The following is a 22,676-nucleotide window of genomic DNA, read 5'->3' as shown; positions in this document are numbered from 1 at the left end:
AATAAACATATATGGAAGATGAAATCCTTGCTCTAAAGAACATGATAGATTTTGCCTGTTTTATTCAGTGGAAAAAAACTTCAACTACTGAACTTATTTTTAATTACTGGTTACAGATATATAAGGGACTAGAAAATTAATTTCTCCCCCCCCCCCTTCACACAAGAGAATCATCTGTCTCTTGAGTGAGACACCTGGAATCCTTCCAGCTGCTGTAGGAATCCAGAAACACATGGAATGGGCTGATATGCTATGGTCTTTGCTGTGCCTCTGTACAAAAAAGTTCATTAAACCATGGCGAAGCTTACAGAGCTTCACATACTAAGAATATATTAATAGGTTCAACCATATCATCTTTAAATTTACATTAAGATCACTAGCAAAATGAATCATTCAAGCTGGGTGCACAAGGAAGATATCTGCTCATTTCAAACAGTCCAGGATGAATGAATTATCCTAAATATGATGGTCACATTTTTGACTGTTTAAATAACTGTATACAAGTCATTTTATACACTGTAATTCCCTGTAAGCCATTTTTGTTTGAAGCAAGAGATAACATCTAGCCAATGTTAGAACAGTGTAAACTGTTTCTAAACAAAGTAGGGTTTCAGAGGTACAGGAATAGAAATGAGAACAAATCTAAGGAAGCTTTGGACATTTTTAAACTACTACTGAGTTCTGCATAACAGAAAGTAAGAATAAAAATATCCAGTATAAAAGCAGAAACTCTGTGTGAGATTACCTTGTTTTTATCAAAAGCAAGGCATGCCATAAGATCATTAATTATCCTTGTGAGATTATTGATGATTGAATAGTTGCTTAAAACATCTGACATATCTGAAATATCTGAAAATTTCTGGAGAAGATTATGTAGACTCCTTGAAAATTCAGGCACCATCAAATGCAACCAACAGTGATCAGGCTGTCAGGGGAAAAAAAGAGAAACAGAGGTAGATTAAATATCAGACTTTTGTAAAAACTGGTTAAGCAGCTCAATGTGCAAAAGTAGATTAGACTGTTCTTTCCAATTTAAATTATCTCAAGAGTCTAAATTAAAATTATTCTTCTTTAGTGTGGCCAACTTTCTCTTCAGTCCTTTTGGTCAAATTTCTATTCTCACTGATACTGACATATTTATGGTTGTCTGTTAAATGACATCTCTTCATTAAAATTCTTAATGAGTGCCGAGTATCAGTCTGTTAAGAATTTGAGCCTTGGGACATGTTACTATGAACCCTAATCCATGGTTTCATTAACCTATTTATTTTATTCAAACACCTACTGCTTTAACAATTCTTTAAACCAATATCAGTTTTCATTTTATTATTGTTACCTTACATGACTCAGTTAACCCCAAAGATCCTTGCTTTAAATTTCTTCTTGGGAAGGTTTCCATAAATATTTTGCATGAAATCTTTGTGTGATTTCATGCACCTTTAAACTAGTTAGCTTAGTTAATTTCTTCTCTTCAGCTTTTTCACTAAATGCCGTTACTGGGAACAGTTTCTAGATCTAAACAGTTTCTAGATCTTTTTTTCCCTGACAAAAGGTTTTCAATGACAAAAGCGTTCTGTGCAGCCTGTTGCTGTATGTGCCACTGGAATAGAGTTCAAATCCTTTCACTGACACCTATGCAATTAGTTTGCAGAAAAAGTTTGTACAGCTGTTCACATGACTGAAACCTTGTAATTCATCTTGCTATCTTAGAGGGAGTCATTAACTTCTTTGGAATCTTACTTGGATTTACATAACAGTAGGCAAATAGATAAAACAGTGACCCAACCCTGGAAAACACCTAAGTCAATATGATCAGCAAAAATACAGGTAATGCACTAGTCACACTGCAACTCTTATCTGGAAATCCCTTCCCAATAAATGCTGAATTTTTACTGGTAAACGTTATGGGAATTTATTCCATATGTGAAGTTATTTTTTCCATTGTTGAAAATGTCTCAGGATCATTAAAGCCTTCCAGATACAAAAATCTTGGCCCAATAAAACCTAAGTACTCTCAGTATCACTAAACCAGTTTCCAACTGCTGCCCAGTGCATGGGCACCATCCACTGAATCCATCTCCTGCAATGCATAGCAAACGTTTGGTGATGTATACACTTCTAGACTTAATCTCATTTTACTTAATTTCTTTAATAAACCCTCATACAGAATCTTTATTAAAAAAAAAAAATTATCCACAGGTGTTGTTCTGCTTTGATGTGTAAATGTTTTTGACAAGAAAAAATACACTTCATGTTTTTGAAGAATAATCAGACTATTAGGCTTTCAGGCTTAGAGAACTAAATGTAAATACGTTGTTCAGCTCCATTTGACTTTCCACTTCTGTGTATGACTCTCTCACACAATGATAACAAGTGGAAAATCAGTGATACCACCTTCTGTAATTATGTCAACAATTACTTTTTCTTTAAGAATGAAACAAAAAGTGGAATGGATGGCATCTGGCCTAATTCAGCTTCCCTTTTTTCCTTCAAGCACAACAAGGTGAGGGGAGAGATAGAAGCAAATAAATCAGAGAAAGCTTGTTGAAACATACTCTGTTCAAGCAGCATATGTTGTGCCACGTCCCACTGCCACCACAAGAGAGACAATGCATTTTTTTTCTTCTGCTTTGGTGTAGGAACACTGACACAGAACTACCGTGCTTCTCTGAACTGGAAACCCTTTTCCTCTGAGGTTTTGAGGGTGAGCATTCTCCTCTGGCAGGAACTAGAAGCTTGTTGCTTCTCCTAGTGAGCATTTGGCAATTCCAGCAGGGAGTCTATTTTGTTGCTCCCACGGTTTAGCATGTGTGTGGGTGTCTCCTCTGAACTGTTCTCACCTACAAAGCTGTATTTCATGAGAGCTCTAAGTTTTCTTTTCACTAACATCAAGCTGTGCAATCACTCGCTACCTCAATACCTACCAAAACAAGGATGAAACTGCTCAAATTGAAAAATTTGATGTTGTTTGCTAGGAGAAATGGAGGTTTAACTCTCAATTTTTTGTGTAAACTTTGACCAAGATTTACATTTTAGGGCAATTGCAAACCTGACTTCTCTTTTACTTCCATGTAACTCTCAGTTAGCTTTTACTTTCTTCACCTATGTAACAGTTTGAAGTTTATATCATCTTCTGAATTCAGCCCCTGCTGCTGTCATCTTTGCCTTTTAACCTGCAGGCTAGATTACACAGTTCACTCTATGGAAGACTACTTTTAAAGCCGCTCAGTTGCCTTGAGCTCGTGCATAATTCAACAACCCTTCTCATTAATGGATTGGTCAGTCTGTTCCTGTTACATGCACTACACTGGCTTCCTGTCTGCTTTGCATTTACCCTGCCTTTCTACCTCTAGTCATCTATATTTGAGACTTGCTACTTCAGGTACACTACCCCCTTTATGCATGCACAGAAGATTGAAATCTATTGAAAAAAAATTGCAGAGCACCATTCCAATCCCTTTAGAGACAAAAAAAAGGGCATTTATTTAAGGCAAAGCTGTGGGTTTCCCAGCTTGCAGGAACCTTGCAGAACCCAGAGCAAAGCCTCTTTATTCAGCCAGCCTTTGCTGTGGTATGCATAACACAACCTGAAATTCCCAGAGAGAAATTTGGCAAAGTGGGATGTGAATACCTCTGCAAAGGCATGTGGCCAAGAGCCCAAGAGCCGCATCTCCCATTATGATGACTGAAAGTGGTGTACCAGTCAAGGGAACATGGAAATCTCAGCTCTGAACTTCTTCCTATTTATTTCTTGGCTGCTCGTCATAAATGTAAACTGGATCTAAGTTTCTGGATATGACGCATCAAGATGACATGGCATTTAAACTACAGAAAAGAATCTGCATATTGGCAGTCAAAACTGAACAACAGAGAGAGGCAAGAATTAGACAGTGAGAACAACCAGGACTCATCGCTCAAGCAGGTTGCCTGGCCTTCTTCAGTGACAACCTCTCCAGGAGTGCAGCGGAGGGAGCAGCCTCAATCCAGCCCAACAGCTACTGTGCTCATTCTGGAAGCTGGGGGAACAGCACTCAGGCTATGGCTGCCCTCCACAGACGTGAATCTCATCACATCAGGCACCAAAATCATTGAATTTCAAAAAGCACAGCAGTCAGGGAATGGTGGCAGCCAGTCTTACTTCCTTTTTCTCTGAATATTGACCATTATAAGAAATGGAAATTTTTCCATTAGTTTTATTTATATAGGATCTAGTACCTGAGTTCCATAGCTTTTGTTTTGCAGAATTTTTCTCTCTAAAGAATAAAGTTTAAACTTTATTCTTTAAACTCTAAGTTTTAGTAGAAACTTCGAGCTTCCAACAAAACTCTTAACACTTCTACATCTGGCATAACCCTTCATAACCTCACAACTCAGGGCCCTTCACTATCCCTCAGCCTCCTTTTTCTCCTCCCATATTCTTGTTATTCAGGACTGAGTATTGCTTCTGGCATCATTCTCCACTGTCAGTATGGAATATTGCTAGATTTGTTATAACGTTGTAGGATAGGATGCATTTTTAGATGTTTATCACACAGGAACTGGACTTTCCTAATGAAAACCTTGTAAGGACACAAAACCAGCTTCTTATATCTAGCAGATGATTTTCAGCTACTGATGTATGTACAGTGATTCATTCTTAAGACAGGCACAATATTGTTAAGTTTAACTGACAAAATCATCCTTTTCTTACTTTTTTCCTTTCCTTAAAACAATACAGCATTCAGCACAACTTGTACTTTCACCTTGTTTCTTTTTCTCCTTTTTCTTGCAGTGTATGCAACAACCAAGTGAGTATTTACAATACATCATTCTAAAATGTTTTTTTTGTTAAATTGAGGAAAACCAAAAAATACTTAGTAGATTAAGCAATAAGATAATATGATTTTAGTAGAAAATGTTATAGAATTTTAAAGTATATAGATGATGCTTATTTAAAAGCATCATCACTATGTATTAAATATGGGATTATACAGAAAGAATAATACAAAGCAGGTTTGAAACCTTACTGTGTTGTTTAGTTACTGACGCTACCTTCTGCTGAACTTAGGGTTCTCCTTGCTGGCTACTCACTATTTGTTGTGCTTTAATGGCATTTCCACTGGCTGAAACAAGAAGGCCATTGTGCAGTAGTTGCAAAGTACAATTAGAGAGAACCTATGCAGGAAATTATTGGTAAGAAATATTAATTTTCAACTGACACAATGAAATAATACTGTAGTTTGACTTTTTCCAGAAAAAAAGGTTAAAAAATGTAATATGAAGAAGCATTTTTCTAAGATTCCTGTAATTTAAAAGATTTTAAGGGACTGTGGGAATCTCTCTACATTTTTTTTAAATAAATACTTGGGAAGCATATGAAAAGTTAAATAACCAACATTTAACTGTAACTTACTAAGCCATGAGACTAGGTACAAAATGTTACAGCCATCACTGCTTCCAGTGGGCTATTTTGTTGGAATTAACTTGAAGTGGTTGTACATACCAGACTATCCATCTTTGGGACATATTTAAGGGTTATCATATAATCATTTGGGAGATTTCCAACCTACAATAGAAAGATAATAAAAATGTTATTACTGACTACACAAAACAACACAATTTCCACTATCGTATTCAACAAAAGCTATCAAATATTCAACAAAAATTTTCAGTAATTTGCCAGGTGCAGGTAAAGTTAAAGGTTTGCCTCCAGTAAAGGTGAAGGTAAAAAAGGTTACTTTCATACTCGTTTTCCTGTGGAACCGCTATTTATCCTTATTTGTTCACAAGTGAACCACTCTCCACTGTAATACACCCAGCTCTGATCTGATCATGTTCAATGCTACCAATTCCCAGCAGAATTAAAGTCAACAATGTATTGAGGAGTAGTGATATGAAGTTATTAATTACTAGAGAAATTCCGCTGCATTTTCATCTTTTAATGGCATGTCTTGAAGCATTTACCTGACAATTTCTACATAACCCCAACTGCTGTAGACAGTAGAGGACGCAGAGGTATCTAACCCTTTTTCCTTCAAATAATTTCCAACTTCAACATGCATCTGAACCTAAAGAAATACTTACTTGCCTTGTGCTTAGTTATACACCAGGTCAGAAAAACACTTGTTCACAACTTTATGAACTTTTTGAAGTTGTTCCTCCTACTAATGATGAGCAAAATAATTATGTCATAGCAATGTCCTGAGGCAAAGGAGAACTTCCACACATGTTAGCTGAGTGTGGCTTTGCAGATATGGGAGAGCATAGAGTGTGGTGCAGCGAAGACAAGGAGTGGAAGAAGGGTTCTTGTTGAATTATACAAACCAATCTGCCACAGATGGCATCCAACACTACTGTGAGACATGGTTGAACATCTGGGGAATGTGAAGAGTTGGGAGATGAACAGTCCAACAGTCACTGGACTGCCACAGTCTTCTGAAGTATTTTTTCAAAAAGTTTACCAATAATGCGATGCTTAATGATAGAGTAAATCTATTTTCTTTTGTATCAGTGGGAGATTCAATTAATGTTTCTCATCTTTGTTTGAAATCCATTTACTCAAAAACAATATGCACAGACATAGATCCTTTGGTGCAAAAGCATTTTTACTTCAGGTTAAAGATCATTCTGTTATGGTGATGGTTTTGATTTTGCTGCTATAGCAACCAACACAGGGATCTTTTTTTTTTCCCCTGTGCAGTTTTTAGGTAATATTTTTTTGACAAAATATAATGTCTTATTTGTTAATTAAAATTTAGTTTCAAATAAATAAAAATTAAAACAGCTATTTCAAAATATTATGGTTCCAGAAATGATCAAGGACAATACTTATGCACAGTCAAACACAAGTGAATTCCAAACATTTTTTTTTTTATTTATCTGGGCTAAGTCACAACCTTTCAGTTCAGTCTCATTTATCTTTCCCCTACAGCTTTAAAAAAAGCAGTTGTTCTACAAATGATCCTGGTAAAATTCTTTCCAGAGATAAGTTTTTTCTTTTTTTTTTTATACCTACAGATTCCCAAAGCAGCAGTTCCAGAAGTGTCATTAAATTCTCTGTATTTCTATTTACCTGGAATTTGGAGGAGTTGATTCAACATGCTATAAATACTGAAAAATATTGCAATAAATTTGTTCTTTCTTTAGAGCATCTGATTTATTCTAAATCCTCATCCAAATTTTTTGTCTATTTTTCCTTTTTCTAAAAATATGGCATCATGACATACTAATGGGTAATCCAGTTTTTTTTCTAGCTTCCTTTGCGTGCCTAGAGAGGTAGGATTAGCAGCGCTTCAAGCAGCATAGATAGTGAAGATGCTACTCTATGTGTGAAGTGTCCCATACTCACTCTAGAGGGATTCCATACTTAGCAATATCAGCAAAAACACTGCTCTGTAAGAAAGGTCACTGGAAGATTAAATTTGTTCCATATCAATGAACATTACAAGAGTTGATATGCATTATGTATACAATCTACTTTCGTGGCATGAAAGCCTGCAAAACACTTTCCATGTATAGTTAAAAAAATTTAACTGCCCAAGAGCTCAACTTCTCAATCAAAGCTGGAGAATACAGCTCAGCCTCAGATATTTTTTCCTTGACAGACTGTGAATCAGAAAAGATATTTTTGAATTTACAACTAAAAATGAAGATCATTGGGGAGAGCATGTCAAAGACAAAATATATGCCCTGCCTCAAGACGGAACTTGTTAGTTTTATCAACTAAACTCCACATCAGGTGCTTTGCTGGTAAATGATGGATCTCAGTCAAAGTGAGAGAGTTATACTTGTGTCTCTCTTGGACTTCCTAACTCATACACAGCAAATAGGATAAAGCCCCTGATGCAAGAGTGAAGGATATGTCTATACTAAATCTGTGCATTTTGTACTCTCTTGCTTTCCTGAAATGAATCTTGACATTTCATCGAACGCTAGCCATCATTAGTGAGCTGATGAAATAATCCTGAAAGGAATGAACGCAGTCTGCACAGCCACTCAGTGCAAGGTGCCTGACTGCTGAGGCTTCCACAAGGAGCAGATGATGAGGGGGTTCTGACCTGCTGGAGCAAGGGTGGTTGGAAAACAACTGTCCCTTGAAATTCCCTGCATCCTTGAATGGCTTTTCTATTAGTTTCTCTACTCAATTCCTTAAGTACAGTGACTAATTCTGGGGGCCATAAAACACCTGCCTGCATGACTTACCTAGGTTTAAACAGAAGTAACAGTTTTGATGATTATAGAGAACATCAACAGATAACCTTGGAAAGGAATGCATAGAACTAAAGGAATTCTGCATTGCTGTTAAAATGTCACAATATCTTTATCTGATTTAGTGTGTGTTATTGTAGAAATCCTATTAGGCTCTGAGAAAAGGTGAAGAGCAGAGAATCCACACTTATGTCTTCAAATACATATAAAACGAACACTAAGTGCTATATTCCCAGTTGTAACAAAATCTCAAACTCAGGAATGTAAGATTACTTTTGACATAGAGACATCTGAATATTTAATACAGCACTGTTAACATTGCATAACCCAAATATACCTTAAAAATATGCTCACAATCACATAGATGGGGAAAAGAAAAAAGGATACAAAAGTGATTTGGGTTCCATAAACTACTCTTTCATTGCAACAGCAGACTTAAGAGAGATAACCTATCTCTGCAGTCACATGCTTTGAAATGAGGGCTACTGTTCTTGCAATTTCTCTTTATTGTGACTGTTCTGAAAATTATAAATAGAGAAGCATAGATGTCATTATTTTTTTATACATATTTCAAAGATAAAGGAAGTAAATAAAATAAAAGTTACCTTTTCCCATTGCCAGTGTTTTCTTTTTTTACTCTGAGGCATATGATGGGAAAAAGCCTACTATGCTTTTGAATATCCTTTCTACCTCCCATTTCTCTCTACTTGTTTCCCTTTTCCTATTCTTTTCATGGAATCTGAGAATGGTTTGAGTTGGAAGGGACCTTAAAGATCATTTAGTTCCAACCCCTCTGCCATGGACAAGGACAATTTCATTAGACCAGGTTGCTCAGAGCCCCATCCAACCTGACCTTGACACTTCCAGAGATGGAACATCCATAACTTCTCCAGGTAACCTGTTCCTGTGCCTCACGACCCTCACAATAAAGCATTTCTTCCTTATATCTAATCTAACCTGCCCCTCTTTCATTTTAGAGCCACTCCCCCTTGTTCTATCCCTAAATGCCCTTGTCAAAAGTGCCTCTCCAGCTCTTTGCGCTTCTCTGTCTTCCTTACTGCATCCCTGGCTTTTCTTTTCCTGCAGTACCTTCCACTCTCTCTGCTTCTATCATCTCTACGATCTACTCCATCTCATCTGTTAATGAAGCAGTTAATAAAATCTTCGTCATTTGGCTTAAGACAACATGCTAACGATTTCCGTTCACACTTCTTACAGTCACAGTGGCAGGTTATTTGCAAGATAACAACACTGGATAATTTTTTATAACCCCTTCATGCATGAGAGTTAGATCTATTTTAAAATAAATATCAAATGTTGCAGAGAGTGTAAAGTACATATTTACAGCAAAGACGTAATGTGAAAGCAAAGTATTTGAAACAGCATGTCTCGAACAAGCAACCTGGTCAGTAAATGCTGACTGTTATTTGGGCTTCCAACATTCAAAAGTAGAAAATTGCTTTAGAGAAGTAAATCATGGAAGAAGAGGTATCTTAGATTTAGTCGATGGACAAAACTAAAATATCTAGACATATTCTATACATACTGCAGAGTTCAGTGACAATTCTATTTATATGTAGGTTTGATATTCATATTTAACAAATATATATACAACAGATTCCTAATTCTTATGCAAAATCTAAGTCACAATTACAGCGATGCAGCTTTCTGCTGACTTACTGTGCTGAAAAGAACAATGGGGACAGGCTTTATTGACAGGTGATGCAATTACAGTTTTATAATACAGAACATTTGTTCATCAAGTAATGTGTTTCCCTCCAGACATCTTCATTAAAAAAGAAGCAGGAGTTCAAGTGATTAGTAGCGCAGAATGAATACTCTCTAAATACTTTCATTCTGTATAGGTATGAAATTGTGCTCTTTTAAAGTTCTCATTATTAAAAACCAAAAATGATTGTTCAGTTGTTCTTTGCTTCTTAAAATCATTTTACTTAGGGCATATTCTTCATATGACAAAATTATATTACATAGATGTTAATAAATTTAATCTTACAGAAAATACAAATCACTTTTTTAAGAACAGATATCAGTCTGGTTTGGTAAACCTTATTGTTATTGAATTTGCTCCCTCTTTATGATTCTATCTTCTGATGTAAATCTAGCATGATGCTAGTGAAAATCCAGATTAAGAACACTGAAAACAAGTTACGCCACACATCTGTCCTCAATTTATTACTCAACACAAAGTTGATTAGGCAAATGACCCACATTTTCAGGCACTGCACAGCATGCCTTATTTATTCTCCAATAGCTTAGGCTTAGTAGACATCCCTGGTCTATATTCACAGAGTATCTTGACTGAGGTATGTACTTCTCATATCCCTATAATACAATACAGTTGAGCAGAACACAGTAACAGCCATGCTGAGGAGTTTTCTAAAAGCAATGATGGGGGTTTACAGTACTTGGAAGAAGCCCAGTACCAAATAAAGGAAGGCCAGGTTGTAGGGAATTGTGGCACTGTTTTGAAAACTGCAGGTACGCTGCAGTAGAAATAGGGAAAAACATAGCAGGAATAAGAGAAATGAGGGACATGGATTCATGCTGCAAAGAATTTTAGCAAAAGATGGGAAAAGCACGAGAATCTGCCTGGAGTACATCAAGGAGCATCTTTCCTGTGGCCACAGTATAACAGATACCATGGATATGATGAGAAGCTGGTACGAGAGGGCAAACTGAACATGTGTTACAACAACACAGGCAGTGTTAATAGTACCTTTGAAGATAAACCCAAGAAGCTTGCCGCTGAGAGTGAAAAAAAAAAAGGGAGGAACAGCTTGAAGGAAATAAGAAGATAAAGGGTCAGAGCAGCACGTTAACAGATAGAAGGGCAAAATTACGGAAGTCAAAGATAGAAAAAGACTTTTCATGGACTGGATTTTTATCGACCAAGAATTTGGAATAAAAATGTACTTATATGGACAGAGAGCTACAAAAAACCCCACATTGTGACAGGAAAAACAATGAAGGTTTAAAAAGTGAACTCAGAAGGGTCTATGAAGCATCAAGAGAAAAGGCCCAGGGAACACTAATATTCTGGAGACACAAACAAATCATAATCTACCTCAGTGGAGAATTCAGACCAAACTGAATCTAGACTGATATCTAAGAATTTGTGATGAGACAGGAGGAAGAGAGGCCAATATCCTAAGCTAAATGATGCGATTTGCACACTGCTGCCAAACAGATAGTTCATTGCACACAGATATGGGACTGTACTCATGACTGTGGCTGAAAAGGTTTAAAGAATATGACAGTCTGTCTGAGAATAAAGCATTTAGAAACAACTATTGTATCACTGTTGGCAAGTGTGATGGAGCTTGTGGATAACATCACAATAAATTACGGGCAATAATTGTACGCATAACATTACCTTCTCTGAAATCATCTGCGCTACAACTTGTTCTCAGTGTGAAAGAGGAGGACATTTTTTAAAGACACTATGTTCTACTAGCACAGGTTCTTTGGATCAGCAAAGAAATAAGACTTTCAAAGGCCAATAGGATCTCCAGAGGGAAAGTCTGTGAATCTAGTCTACATGGACTTCAGTAAAGCCTTTGATACTGTCTCCCACAGCATTATTCTGGGGAAGCTGGCAGGTCATGGCACTCTGTTGCGGTGAAAACTGGCTGGATGGCCAGGACCAGAGAGTGGAGGTGAATGCTGTCACATCCAGTTGGCAGCCAGTCACTAGTAGTGTCCTCCAGGGATCAGCTCTGTTTAGTATCTTTATTGATGATTTGGTCAAGGGGATCAAAGGCACTCTCAGTCAGTTCACAGACGACACTATGTGGTCAGGTCGGCAGGATTGATCTACTGGAGGGTAGAAAGGCTCTGCAGAGCGATCTGGACAGGCTGGATTAATGGGCCAATACCAACTGTATGAGGTTCAATAAAGCAAATTGCCAGGTCTTTCACTTGGGTCACAACAACCCCATGCAGAGCTACAGTCTGGGGGAAGAGTGGCTGGAAAGTTGCCTGGAGAAAAAGGACCTGATGGTGCTAGTTGAGAGCCAGCTGAACACGAGACACCAGTGTGCCTAGGTGGCCAAGAAGGCCAATGGCATCCTGGCTTGTATCAGCAATAGTGTTGCCAGCAGTGATTGTCCCCATGTACTTGGCATTGGTGAGGCCACACCTTGAGTGCTGTGTCCAGTTCTGGGCTCCTCACTTCAAGGAAGACATTGATGTGCCGGAGTGTGTCCAGAAAAGGGCAATGAAGCTTGTGAAGGCTCTAGAGAGTAAGTCATATGAGAGATGTCTGAGAGGTTGTTTAGCCTGGAGAAAAGGAGGCTCAGGAGAAACCTTATCGCTCTCTACAATTATTTGAAGAGAGGTTGTAGCAAGATGGGGGTCAGACTCTTCTCCCAGACAACTCCCAGAACAAGAGGAAACGGCCTCAAGCTGCGCAAGGGGAGGTTCAGGTTGGACATAAGGAAGAATTATTTCACTGAAAGGGTGGTTAAGCATTGGAATGGGCTGCCCACTGAAGTGGTGGAGTCGCCATTCCTGGAAGTGTTCAAGAAACATCTGAACGCCACACTTAGTGCTACGGTTTAGTTGGCTTGGTGGTGTTTGCTCGAAGGTTGGACTTGTCTTAAGAGGTCTTTTCCAACCTTAATGATTCTAGGATTCTAATAAAGAACCCAACCACATATGGGTGCAATATCTAATTTTGAAGATAACACGTCATCAGAATATCATTCCTTAATTCAATGAGTATATTGTGTTTCGAAAAGCAGAAGTGGTACAAAACTTTTATTGTAATTTACATGAGTTGTAGGGTCTCCTGAACCATGTTTTTAAACAACATAATGTTAGAGTCCCTATTATATGTACTAAGGAAATAGTCCATATAGCATAAAATATTTTACTTGCTGCAAAGTGATGTGATCATTCAGTATCCTCTGTGTACTTCTCCCTTCTTGTATTTACACTGTCAGCTAATGATATTTTGTTTTAAAAGTATTTTAAATCTTATTATATATTTTTTTCATTTCATTCTCTGTGTCAAGTTGTCATGGTGTAGAATTTCAAAAGAAAATGACCAATATCTACTATAGTCACATTAATTGAAACAAAGAGTTCTTATACTAAACTGAAGGTACTAAACTTATTTTCACCTTATCTTTTCAATTCTCAAGTGGCTTTATTGAAATTGTTTCTGCAAATATTAATACAGACAAAACAGGGAGACAGACTTTCCTCAAAACCTTCTCTAACAACTCAAGAAACTCAAAACAAAGACAATCCATGTGTCTGGGCTTTGTATTTCCTGTATCTCTCTGTTCTTTCTCCAATTCAAAATATCTTTGAACTTGCTAGTTAACTTCACCCAAATTTTGCATTTGGTAGGAAGATCTGAAAGGTATGGGTCTAAGTCACGAGAAGGACCATAACAGCATCCTCATGGAGGAGCATCCAGAGGAGCTCAGCCCTACCCCTCTCTGCTCAGGCTTGGCAGCAGAAGCACAGTGCAACCTGGACAGTTGGCAGTGGTTTTCTTGCAGGATATGCAGCACATATACCATAACAATCACCACACAAAGTCCTTTCTGCCCAGCCAGCAGCCCAAGAAAAAGGGGCTATAAATCCAGCAAGCACTGGTAGGCATCATGCCTCGGGGGCATGGGAGGGAACTAGTCACCATGCTGCATGTGTAGAACTAAGAGGGCATGTGGAGGGTAGGGGTATGGAAAAATAATGCTGTGGGGATATGTGCAGGAAGTGCAGCTGCTGGCCTCCAGAAGACGACGTAGGAAGATGATTTGAAAAAACACAGTCAAATTAAAGACTAACCTAATTTTTACAAGATTAGGTTTCCTTTAGAATTTATCTCAAGAGCAAAGCTTGTTCAAAAGCAAAGATTGTCCAAGCTGCATGCAAATTTTTTGTAACCTGTATTTATACATTCTTAAGTTTAAATTGTACTAAAGGGAAAGTTAGAGCACTTGTTCTGAGGACACTTAAGTGACAAAAAGTTATTGGTAACCCTGCACTGCACAATTTCACCAGCTCTCACAGGAATTCTTTTGTTCTTGCATACTTTCAACAGATTTACATCAAAGCTTAATACTCTTCCAACAAATGAAATATTATCTGGAATAAATATGCCAATACTTCAAAATTTTGCCTAAAGAGACTGATTTGAAGCACTAAGCATTTGAGTAAGACTATAGAGTATCCCTAGAGATTTACGCTATGTGCCAATATGTATGAAAATGCTCAAAGAAGAAGAGTTAAGAACACTGTGCTGGCAACAAATGCTAGGGACTCCAATTTAAGTGTTTGATAATAATAACACTGGTGTTGCAACTCTTTTCCCACAATGAAACAAAAACTTTCAGCTAGATTCCATATGTAGATGAAGATATGCTTTTTAAGTGTTCAGTGTGTGTTATTTCTTAAAAACTTTGGTATTATATCCCACACTACTGCAAGTTAGCATAATTGCTGACTTCAGTGGAGTTAAATACCAACTGACATCAAAAGAAGATGTAGTTTTTCAGGTTAATATAGCAGTCAATTAAGTACTTAAAATCTACTTAAATGAATTCAGTTCTTATATGAAGCTGCGACTCCTTTAGACTTCAACATCTGGGTACAGCAAATAGAGAAACATTTAACGAGTGTAACCCACCCACACCTAAAGGCTGCAAAAGCTGTTCAATCGTTATTGTCTTGATTGCTACAAAGTTGTCTAACATCACACTAGCTTTACATATGGCACTAGTCTCATACACATGAAGTAAAGACTTTTGGTTCAATTCAGCTAGTTTGCCACCAGTCTGCTCCACACAAATCAGTAGCACACAGACAATCATCTTTCATCTGCCTGGGAAATAATCTGATCTGAAAGAATGTTTGATGAAATGAAGGCTGTTGACAATTTTTATTGAAGTTTGGAGTCAGGAAACCACCTGTGTACATACACTCCTTCTTGGTCAAGGTCATCTCCTCAATGAACACTGAAACTACTCTCCAATCTTCACAAAAAAGGTTTTGTTCAAGTGACAGATGTTGATGGATTAGTTTTTCTTTTAATATGCCACTGGTTCTAATCTAGATTTACTGACTTCACTTAGAAATATAAGTGTCATTAGACACTAATTATTGTTTAACATAAAGAATAATTTAAAATAAAAGCTACTTACCAGTTTTGCAATGTCATTCACATCATCTGTGACTGGATTCCCGCAGGAACTCTGGGCTTTGACAAGAGGATTAAGTAGGAGTAGTTGAAGACAAAAGCAAGTGATAATCCAAGTCTATTTAGTAAAAAAAAAAAAAAAAAAAAAAGAGAGACAAGAAACCCCAAGTAAGCAATCACCAAATGTGAAGCAACTAGAGACTGTAGTAAGGTTTTTTATATATGAAATCTAGATGCAACAATACTCTTTATCTTCCACAAGGACATACTCATAACTTTATAATATAATCTTCATGGCATGAATCCATGGAAATGCACTTAACTGATCTTTTCTGGAAGTAACTATCTTTAGAATCTTTAAAGTAATAATTGAAAACTTGGTATCGAGCCATCAGATTACTTGCACAGGATCCTGCTTAATTTGAGTTTTTGTAAAATTTTCAGATACCAAAGAAGAGAAAGATATAAACTTTGCAATATTCTTTATCAACAAAATAAAGTTGACTAAATGCTTGTCATTCACCTGACAATGTATTCAATAAATCTGCATCTCTAATGCAATAATGGTTGATAAGGAATGAAATTATACCAGACCACAGCAAAATAAAAGGAGAAAGTTCATAATCATAGCCATTTAATTTGAGTACTTAAACTGCAAGCAAACCCACAACTGGACTCTGCCCAAATACTGAGATCTCAAGCAGCACTGCAGTACATTTTCTCCAAGTGACATGCCCTGGCGTCTCAGAAGTGCCAGCTTGGCTTTGGCACTACATTCCCCTCCTAAATCCAATTAGAAACAGCAATGCAATGTACTCACACAGGCTTGCGAGACTCAGCCAGAAAAGTACCAGATAACTAGCTGTGATCCACCTGGGTGTCTCCTTGGCTACACTGCCTGAACTTCCTTGCCTTCTGTTGTTCCTTGTGCTTCACTGGTTTCCCACAGAGTCCTGTGCCAAGTTTAAGCTGCAGATCTTTATTTCCAGAATGTTAAAGCATTTAAGCTATGGATAATCAAAAGTTGCCTCAGGTTGTGAAGCTTCTTGTGCCAGCTGACTGAAGCTGTCAGCAAAAGCGGATGATGGTGTACATTTATGGCAAGTATGGAATTTGCCTGTGCAGGCTCCTCAGCCTTCATGAGGGAAGGACTGAGATCAGACTTTGCTTTTACACAAACCAAGATACATCTCAGCCCCTTCTGTTCCCTGTGACAGGTAAAAAACACCAGGTCTCTAGCCTTACCTTCATACACTATCCAACCTTTCAATTTAAGACCAAAACAAATGAAACAACATAGACAAACTTTCTAGGAAAACAAGAAAAAAATCACAGATTAAAAAGATTTAGTATCATTATAGTAACCTAGAGGGCCTAAGAAAGTATGATAATAAAGATCGGTCAGGAACTACATAAACTTCACAGAACAGTGCCAGGCACTTTACCTAAAAGAGCTTCAAGAGTAATCTCTCTTGTATCTCTTAAATCTTGTATCTATTCTACAAGTAAAACTGGTCATTTGCTTTCCTAGAATACAGCTTCCTGACTCATTTAGTTAAAACCACTGTGGGCTGTTGGTGGAAAAGACAATCCAGCCTCCTCTCCCTACTTCTTTCCCTGGCACTGGTGAGATGGTTTAGTCAATTATAGCAGGCGGACAACTTCCATTTTTGTCTTCCTGTAGTATTTTTCAGACAGACCAGCTTTCTGATCCAGGTAACGGAGACAGTCAAAACTCTCTGTTAAGGATGGGACAAGTCAGGACTGGCCATTACAGTGCAGCCTGCATTCGGCTTTCCCTAAACTACCTGCAGGCATACACAGGACATACACAGAAAGAAACCAAAAATATTCCGAGCAAAGTGCACATTCAATATGCAACATGTTTTTTGAGAATGTCTCTTGCTTCAACAAAACTAGCATTTAGAAATACTTCTATTTTAATATTTGTACAAATAATTACTGAGCATAATTCCCTGTGTGAAGAATTGAGAATAATTTACAGTCTTTCTCACAAAATCTCTGTATATCTTATGCTATGCAAAGCTTTGCATTTATACATATATGAACAACCTGAGCTCTGGGGAGATTCAACAAAGATGCTGCTAGTCTCTGAAAGGATCTTTGAGAGCTCCTTGAAGTGTATAAGAGGTCAAAGCTGTTTAAGAACTACCTTGAAGTGATCAGAGAAACATGTCCCTCTCCTCATATAAGATCCAGAATCACAGAGGAAACCAAAGGGGACCTCATGTTGACAGACTATCTCTTCATTCACGATTTTTGGAACTAAATTGTTGGAAAAAGGCAAGAAGTTAATGACAACCAGTTCCAAAATTAACTACACTGCTTTCAATAATAAAAAACCCTGTAGTTCTACTTTCAGAGTTATACAGTACACTAGCAGTTACACTCAGTTGCCCTGGTGTGTTCCTTGGAAATAGAGTTCACACCAGAAACTGGAAATTTCTTTATTAGGTTCCTCAATATTGACTAGTAAGTAAAGATGGGATTTGCTCTCTGACTTGTGTCACAGTCATAGGATGATGTTTAACTTAATAATAATATTAATAAATGCAGTAGCACACTCCAAATAAAGCCAGAACTTTGATATGCATTGTAAATTTTCATACTTCTGAATCTAAAGACAGTCCATACATGAAGCTTAAAATCACTACACATTTTATAATTATGCAAATCAATAAGAATACATTTTCCCTCTATGTAAATAACAGGATTTAAAAACATGGTAATTTTATAACTGCTATTAAAACCAAATGATTTGTAAATTTTGAAATTTGAGGTTTTTCTTGCTTATTTGCTCCCTGTGTTATCCAACAGGAACTGAAAATCTTCAAAATACTGCTAGTTTCAACATGTCTATTATCCAAAATCCTTTATTTATTTGCACTTACAAAATATTTATATTACACATGCCTTCAGGCATGTTGTACGTAAAGACGGTACAGATCAAAGAGCTAAGCTATTTTTGCGTTATTTACTAATGACCAAACCTGCTGTTTGAGCAAAACTTGAATAGACTGAATTAAATCAAGGACAGAACAAAAGGGAACCTTAAACAATAGCTTTATAAATAGAGATGCCAGTTTCATACTTTACTAAGCATAAATAAAAGTTACCCACACAGCACTCACAACAGATTTCCATATATAATTACCCCTAAGTTAACATAGGATTTTTCAAAGCTGCCCTCAGGATTTAATCACACATCATATATTAGCATTACATTGAAGAACTATGGCAGACAGGAGGCAGACCCATATATCAAAGAGTCTCTTCCTATTTTTGGCTCAAAAATTATTTAATTTTTCTTAGGTTCTGTAATCTCTTAAATACTGAATATTTAAGTTTGTGAAAGGGAAAAAATCATGATTAGACTGAAAAGGATAATTAAAACTGAAGACTTCCAATATACACATTTGATAATTCTGAAAATGATTTGCACTATTGCTTGTAAGCCACAATGTAGAATTTCAGGAAATATCATTTTAGAAGCTTAGCTAGCCATTCAATATGTTGAAGGCTGTCCTTTCAGATGTAAAACAACATCCTTTTCATTTATATTCTTCATTTACCATCTGAAGTGTTGACAAACATGAATGAGTGGTTTAGCATCTCTTTCATGGAGTATCAAAGATACTCAATCAGCTGGTTAATGTTCAGCTAATTCCTTAAGTGGGAAGTAACAAGGGGAATACCACATTACTAAATAAGATAAATATTGGAAAGTTTGGACATTGCCAAATATCTAGTTTGTTCTGATAATGATTCTAATCACAGCTAGGGAGAAATCATATAAAAAGGGAAATAATAAACCGCAAAGAGCACTAAACATAGGGAAACGTAGTAACTACACAGATGAATGGATTCTCCACTATAAAATTTCTTGCATTTAAGTCATATTAGCCACAGAACTTTTCAGCCTAGTTTTCTGAGCAAATCACCCAATTAACCACAACCAAGCCACGGCTGCGGTAGGGTTAGCTGACAATGTGGAAAAACATTTAGCCTGGGCCAGGCTTCCAAATTTATTTTTCTATTTTGTTAATGCTGGGGTAGCAAAATCTCTTAATATCAGCTCATCAGAAAGTGTTTGCACACTGCTTTGCTGAGGCACAGCTTGTGAACTTCTGCCACAGACAACATCGGTTGGTCAGTCATGGATAGCTAATAATGTTCATACTTATGCCTCAAAAAGCCTTTTGTAAGGAGATTCGGAGAAAATGAAAATAGCAAGAAAGATATTTCTCATCTTCTTTTTTAAAACCACACAGCATTGCAATGTGTAAACGCATAGTAATTCTTTCCTACGCCTACTAATCTATTTAGTTATTTAGCTGTGATAGAGATTAAATAATAAAAGTCATGGAAGAACTGTCTTTAACCAATTAAGAAATTAACTGTCAGCATGAAAAATCTTAAAATGAAAGAAGAGTATTTATACAGGATGTAATCCAATTCCCATTTTCATGGTATACAGTGATACCTTCACACCTGCAAACGACAGTGGTAACCTAATACATTTAGGTTGTGCCTAAATACTACTTAAATGCTAGACATTGCTCAAGTCCCGCAAGAAGTAAGTTAAGTTTGGAAAAAGAAGTCACCCACCCATGACCACTGGAAACAGTGAAGTATTTTGACAAACTCATTTGGAACTGGCAGTGTCCCTACACACTCTCAAGTACCCAGAAGAGTAGCTGAAGGAATCACTGTGTTAACACTAAGTTACACACAGTTGAAGCATTAAGTCTAGTGTACATCCACTGTCCATCAAAAGACTGGCACTGGTTTCACCAAATATAATAGCCTATCAGCTAGGGTGCTCACTAACAAGTGTCAGGCCTGGGTTAAGATTCCTATAAGGTAATTCCAACTCATGGGAGTTGGACTCTTCCTCTGGTATCTACCTTCTTATTACCATAGAATCATTTAGGTCAGAAAAGACCTCTAAGATCATCAAGTCCCACCATAACCCCAGCACTGCCAAGTCCACTGCTAAACCATATCTCTAAGCACCACATCTACACATCTACCACTGAAGCTACTTTCCTATCTATGATGGCTGTCTGGATAAAAGGGGTAAGCTAGGTGTACACTGGTATTCCCGTCCCTTATTTTTTAGAACATTTATGCATTTTATACTATTAAGACAAAAGACGGAAAAAAATACATGTTTACTGAACAGGTATCAGAAGGTTTATGTGTATCCTTGTCCCACACATGCGCTCCCATTGGGCACCTTAACTTCTGGAAAGCTCCCCAGTCACCATGTGTTTTCTTGAACAACATTTTAGCAGTACATTGAACAAAACGTTGGCTAGCTCCATTTCAGTGAGTCACTCTGCTGGGGTGAGACACCTAAAAATCTCTGGATCACACCCTACATGCTTTATTATGATTACAAAATACAGTTGCATACTTTTCTGGTGACTGATACAACTCCGTTTTTCTTAACTATGATATATAGTAGGGAGTATGATGATAAAAGTAAGCAGTGTAGTATTAGAGCAACTTATGTAGGTTCTGATTTAAACACAGCCTATAGAAATGCTAGTCACTCTTTCTCATAGTAAGTTTTGGAGTGGTTTAGATGAGATGAACATATATTCAGTTATTTACAAAACATATAATACTTTTCTACCCAATTCATTATATAATATCTCAAACACATAATACGAGGGTACTTCAAGGGGTAAAGGGGAAGGAAATTAGCAAGTTCTTTTTAGAAATATAAGCAGGGAAAGGTGCCATTGCTCCCTACATTCAAATGAGTTTGACAGGTAACCTGCTTTCACAGCTGTTTGATCTTTTTGTGACAATTCTGTATTTACCTTTCCATGATTTTCCCAACCACAGAACCTCTTTTTCCACACCTTTTCACTAACTTGCTTACCCATATGGAACTCCTAAAATGCCTAATGATAACTGACAAGAACAGGACTTTTCATCTAGTTGCTCATTTGATTGCAGAATGCTAAAGTAGCACTTGCTAGACTCTGCCAGCCACACGTGCAAAAGGAAAACCAATTGTATTCAGATCCTTGTAGACCATGTTCCTTATAAAGTACACTGTTAGTGAATTGGAAATAATTCTATTCAGGTCAATGGATAAAAGATAGTCCCAAAGCTGTTCTTGGGACTACTACAGAACTACTTTTTCAATTTTATTTTTTTTTTCAGCTGGAAGGAGAAACAATTCTCTGGTTCTGTCAAGTTATGCACATCTATTTCCCGAGACAGAAAAATTTAAGACATATAGTCTTACAGTGCTGAGAAAATCATGAATCACACCATTCTTTCCCACCATCCAGATCTTGGGAAAACTAGGAAGCTGCTTAGACTGTGTCAACTTCATTTCATGCAACCTCAGGCCAACTGCTATCATCCTCTACCCCTTGTAGCTCTTCTCCACAGATGCAGAAGCAGCCGGCTGCTCCAACCAGTGTGCTACTGTTGTACTTGAAGTGCACCCAAACTCCTGCTGAGTTTGGTTTGTGCGTTTCAGCTGAAGCCAAGATGAACATGATGAGCAAGAAGTGCAAATTGATATAGAGTTTGCCTTGCAAATCAATGCAATCCAGGTATTTTGTAATTACATCCAGTAAACTACAAAACAGTCTTCTTAATGTGTAAATTAACATATTTATTTTCAATCCCTGCAAGGATACCATTGCAAAATATTTGGTTGTTCTAAAAATGTAGGCTTTGGCTCTTTAAAAATGTTATCTGATCCACAATAAGTTCTGTCCATTCTTTAATCTCACTTTACAATGAGGCAGCTTCCATGCATCCTAGATCTATCCTGGATGACAGCCAGTTAGTTTAGTTCCCAAATACTGGCAAGTGAAGTTACCAAGAGACAGGTAGTTACACATGAATGTTGCCTTTGAAACTTGTGTTAATGGCGTCCATACAAGTATTTACTGATAATAATAATCAATCAGGTGACATTCTAGTTATGTAAAAGAACCAGGAGTTTTAAAGGACAAAAGCATTTCAGTTGTAAAATTCCATAACAATCATCCAGGATTGCTATTGAAATTTTTATTTTTTCTATCTAATTTTAGAGTGATAAAGGTCTGTACTTGTTCTGTTAACAAAAACACTGAGATTCAAAATACATGCACAGTGAAAATAGAAATAAGCAGAAGATCAGACTTCAGTTGACTCAACAAAACCTTCCATAAACTCCAAAGAGGAAGTTGTCTTTTTTTTTCCCTCCTGGGAACTTACTGAAGAGTTTTCTAGCATAGATCCAAAGGCATTTTTAAGTAATTGAAAGGGGAAGGCAACGTAA

The 22,676-nt window shown here is 37.1% G+C and overlaps 1 protein-coding gene across 3 annotated transcripts in view; it reads right to left on the bottom strand.

The window, feature by feature from the left end:
* KITLG (KIT ligand) overlaps positions 1-22,676 on the bottom strand; it is a 57,483-nt gene that overhangs the window by 16,555 nt on the left and 18,252 nt on the right. For all 3 annotated transcript variants that reach the window (XM_064655496.1, XM_064655495.1, XM_064655494.1), the window contains exons 2-4: positions 15,363-15,476; positions 5,483-5,545; positions 746-925 (exon numbers count right to left, since the gene is read on the bottom strand). In XM_064655496.1, the coding sequence (XP_064511566.1) occupies positions 746-925; positions 5,483-5,545; positions 15,363-15,476 (357 nt within the window). The remainder of the gene's footprint in view (positions 1-745; positions 926-5,482; positions 5,546-15,362; positions 15,477-22,676) is intronic.

Source organism: Pseudopipra pipra, chromosome 5 (genome assembly GCF_036250125.1).
Source record: "Pseudopipra pipra isolate bDixPip1 chromosome 5, bDixPip1.hap1, whole genome shotgun sequence".
NCBI classification, from domain to species: Eukaryota; Metazoa; Chordata; class Aves; order Passeriformes; family Pipridae; genus Pseudopipra; species Pseudopipra pipra.
Note: the sequence above shows the minus strand (reverse complement) of the source record. Positions and strands in the feature narration are given on the sequence as shown.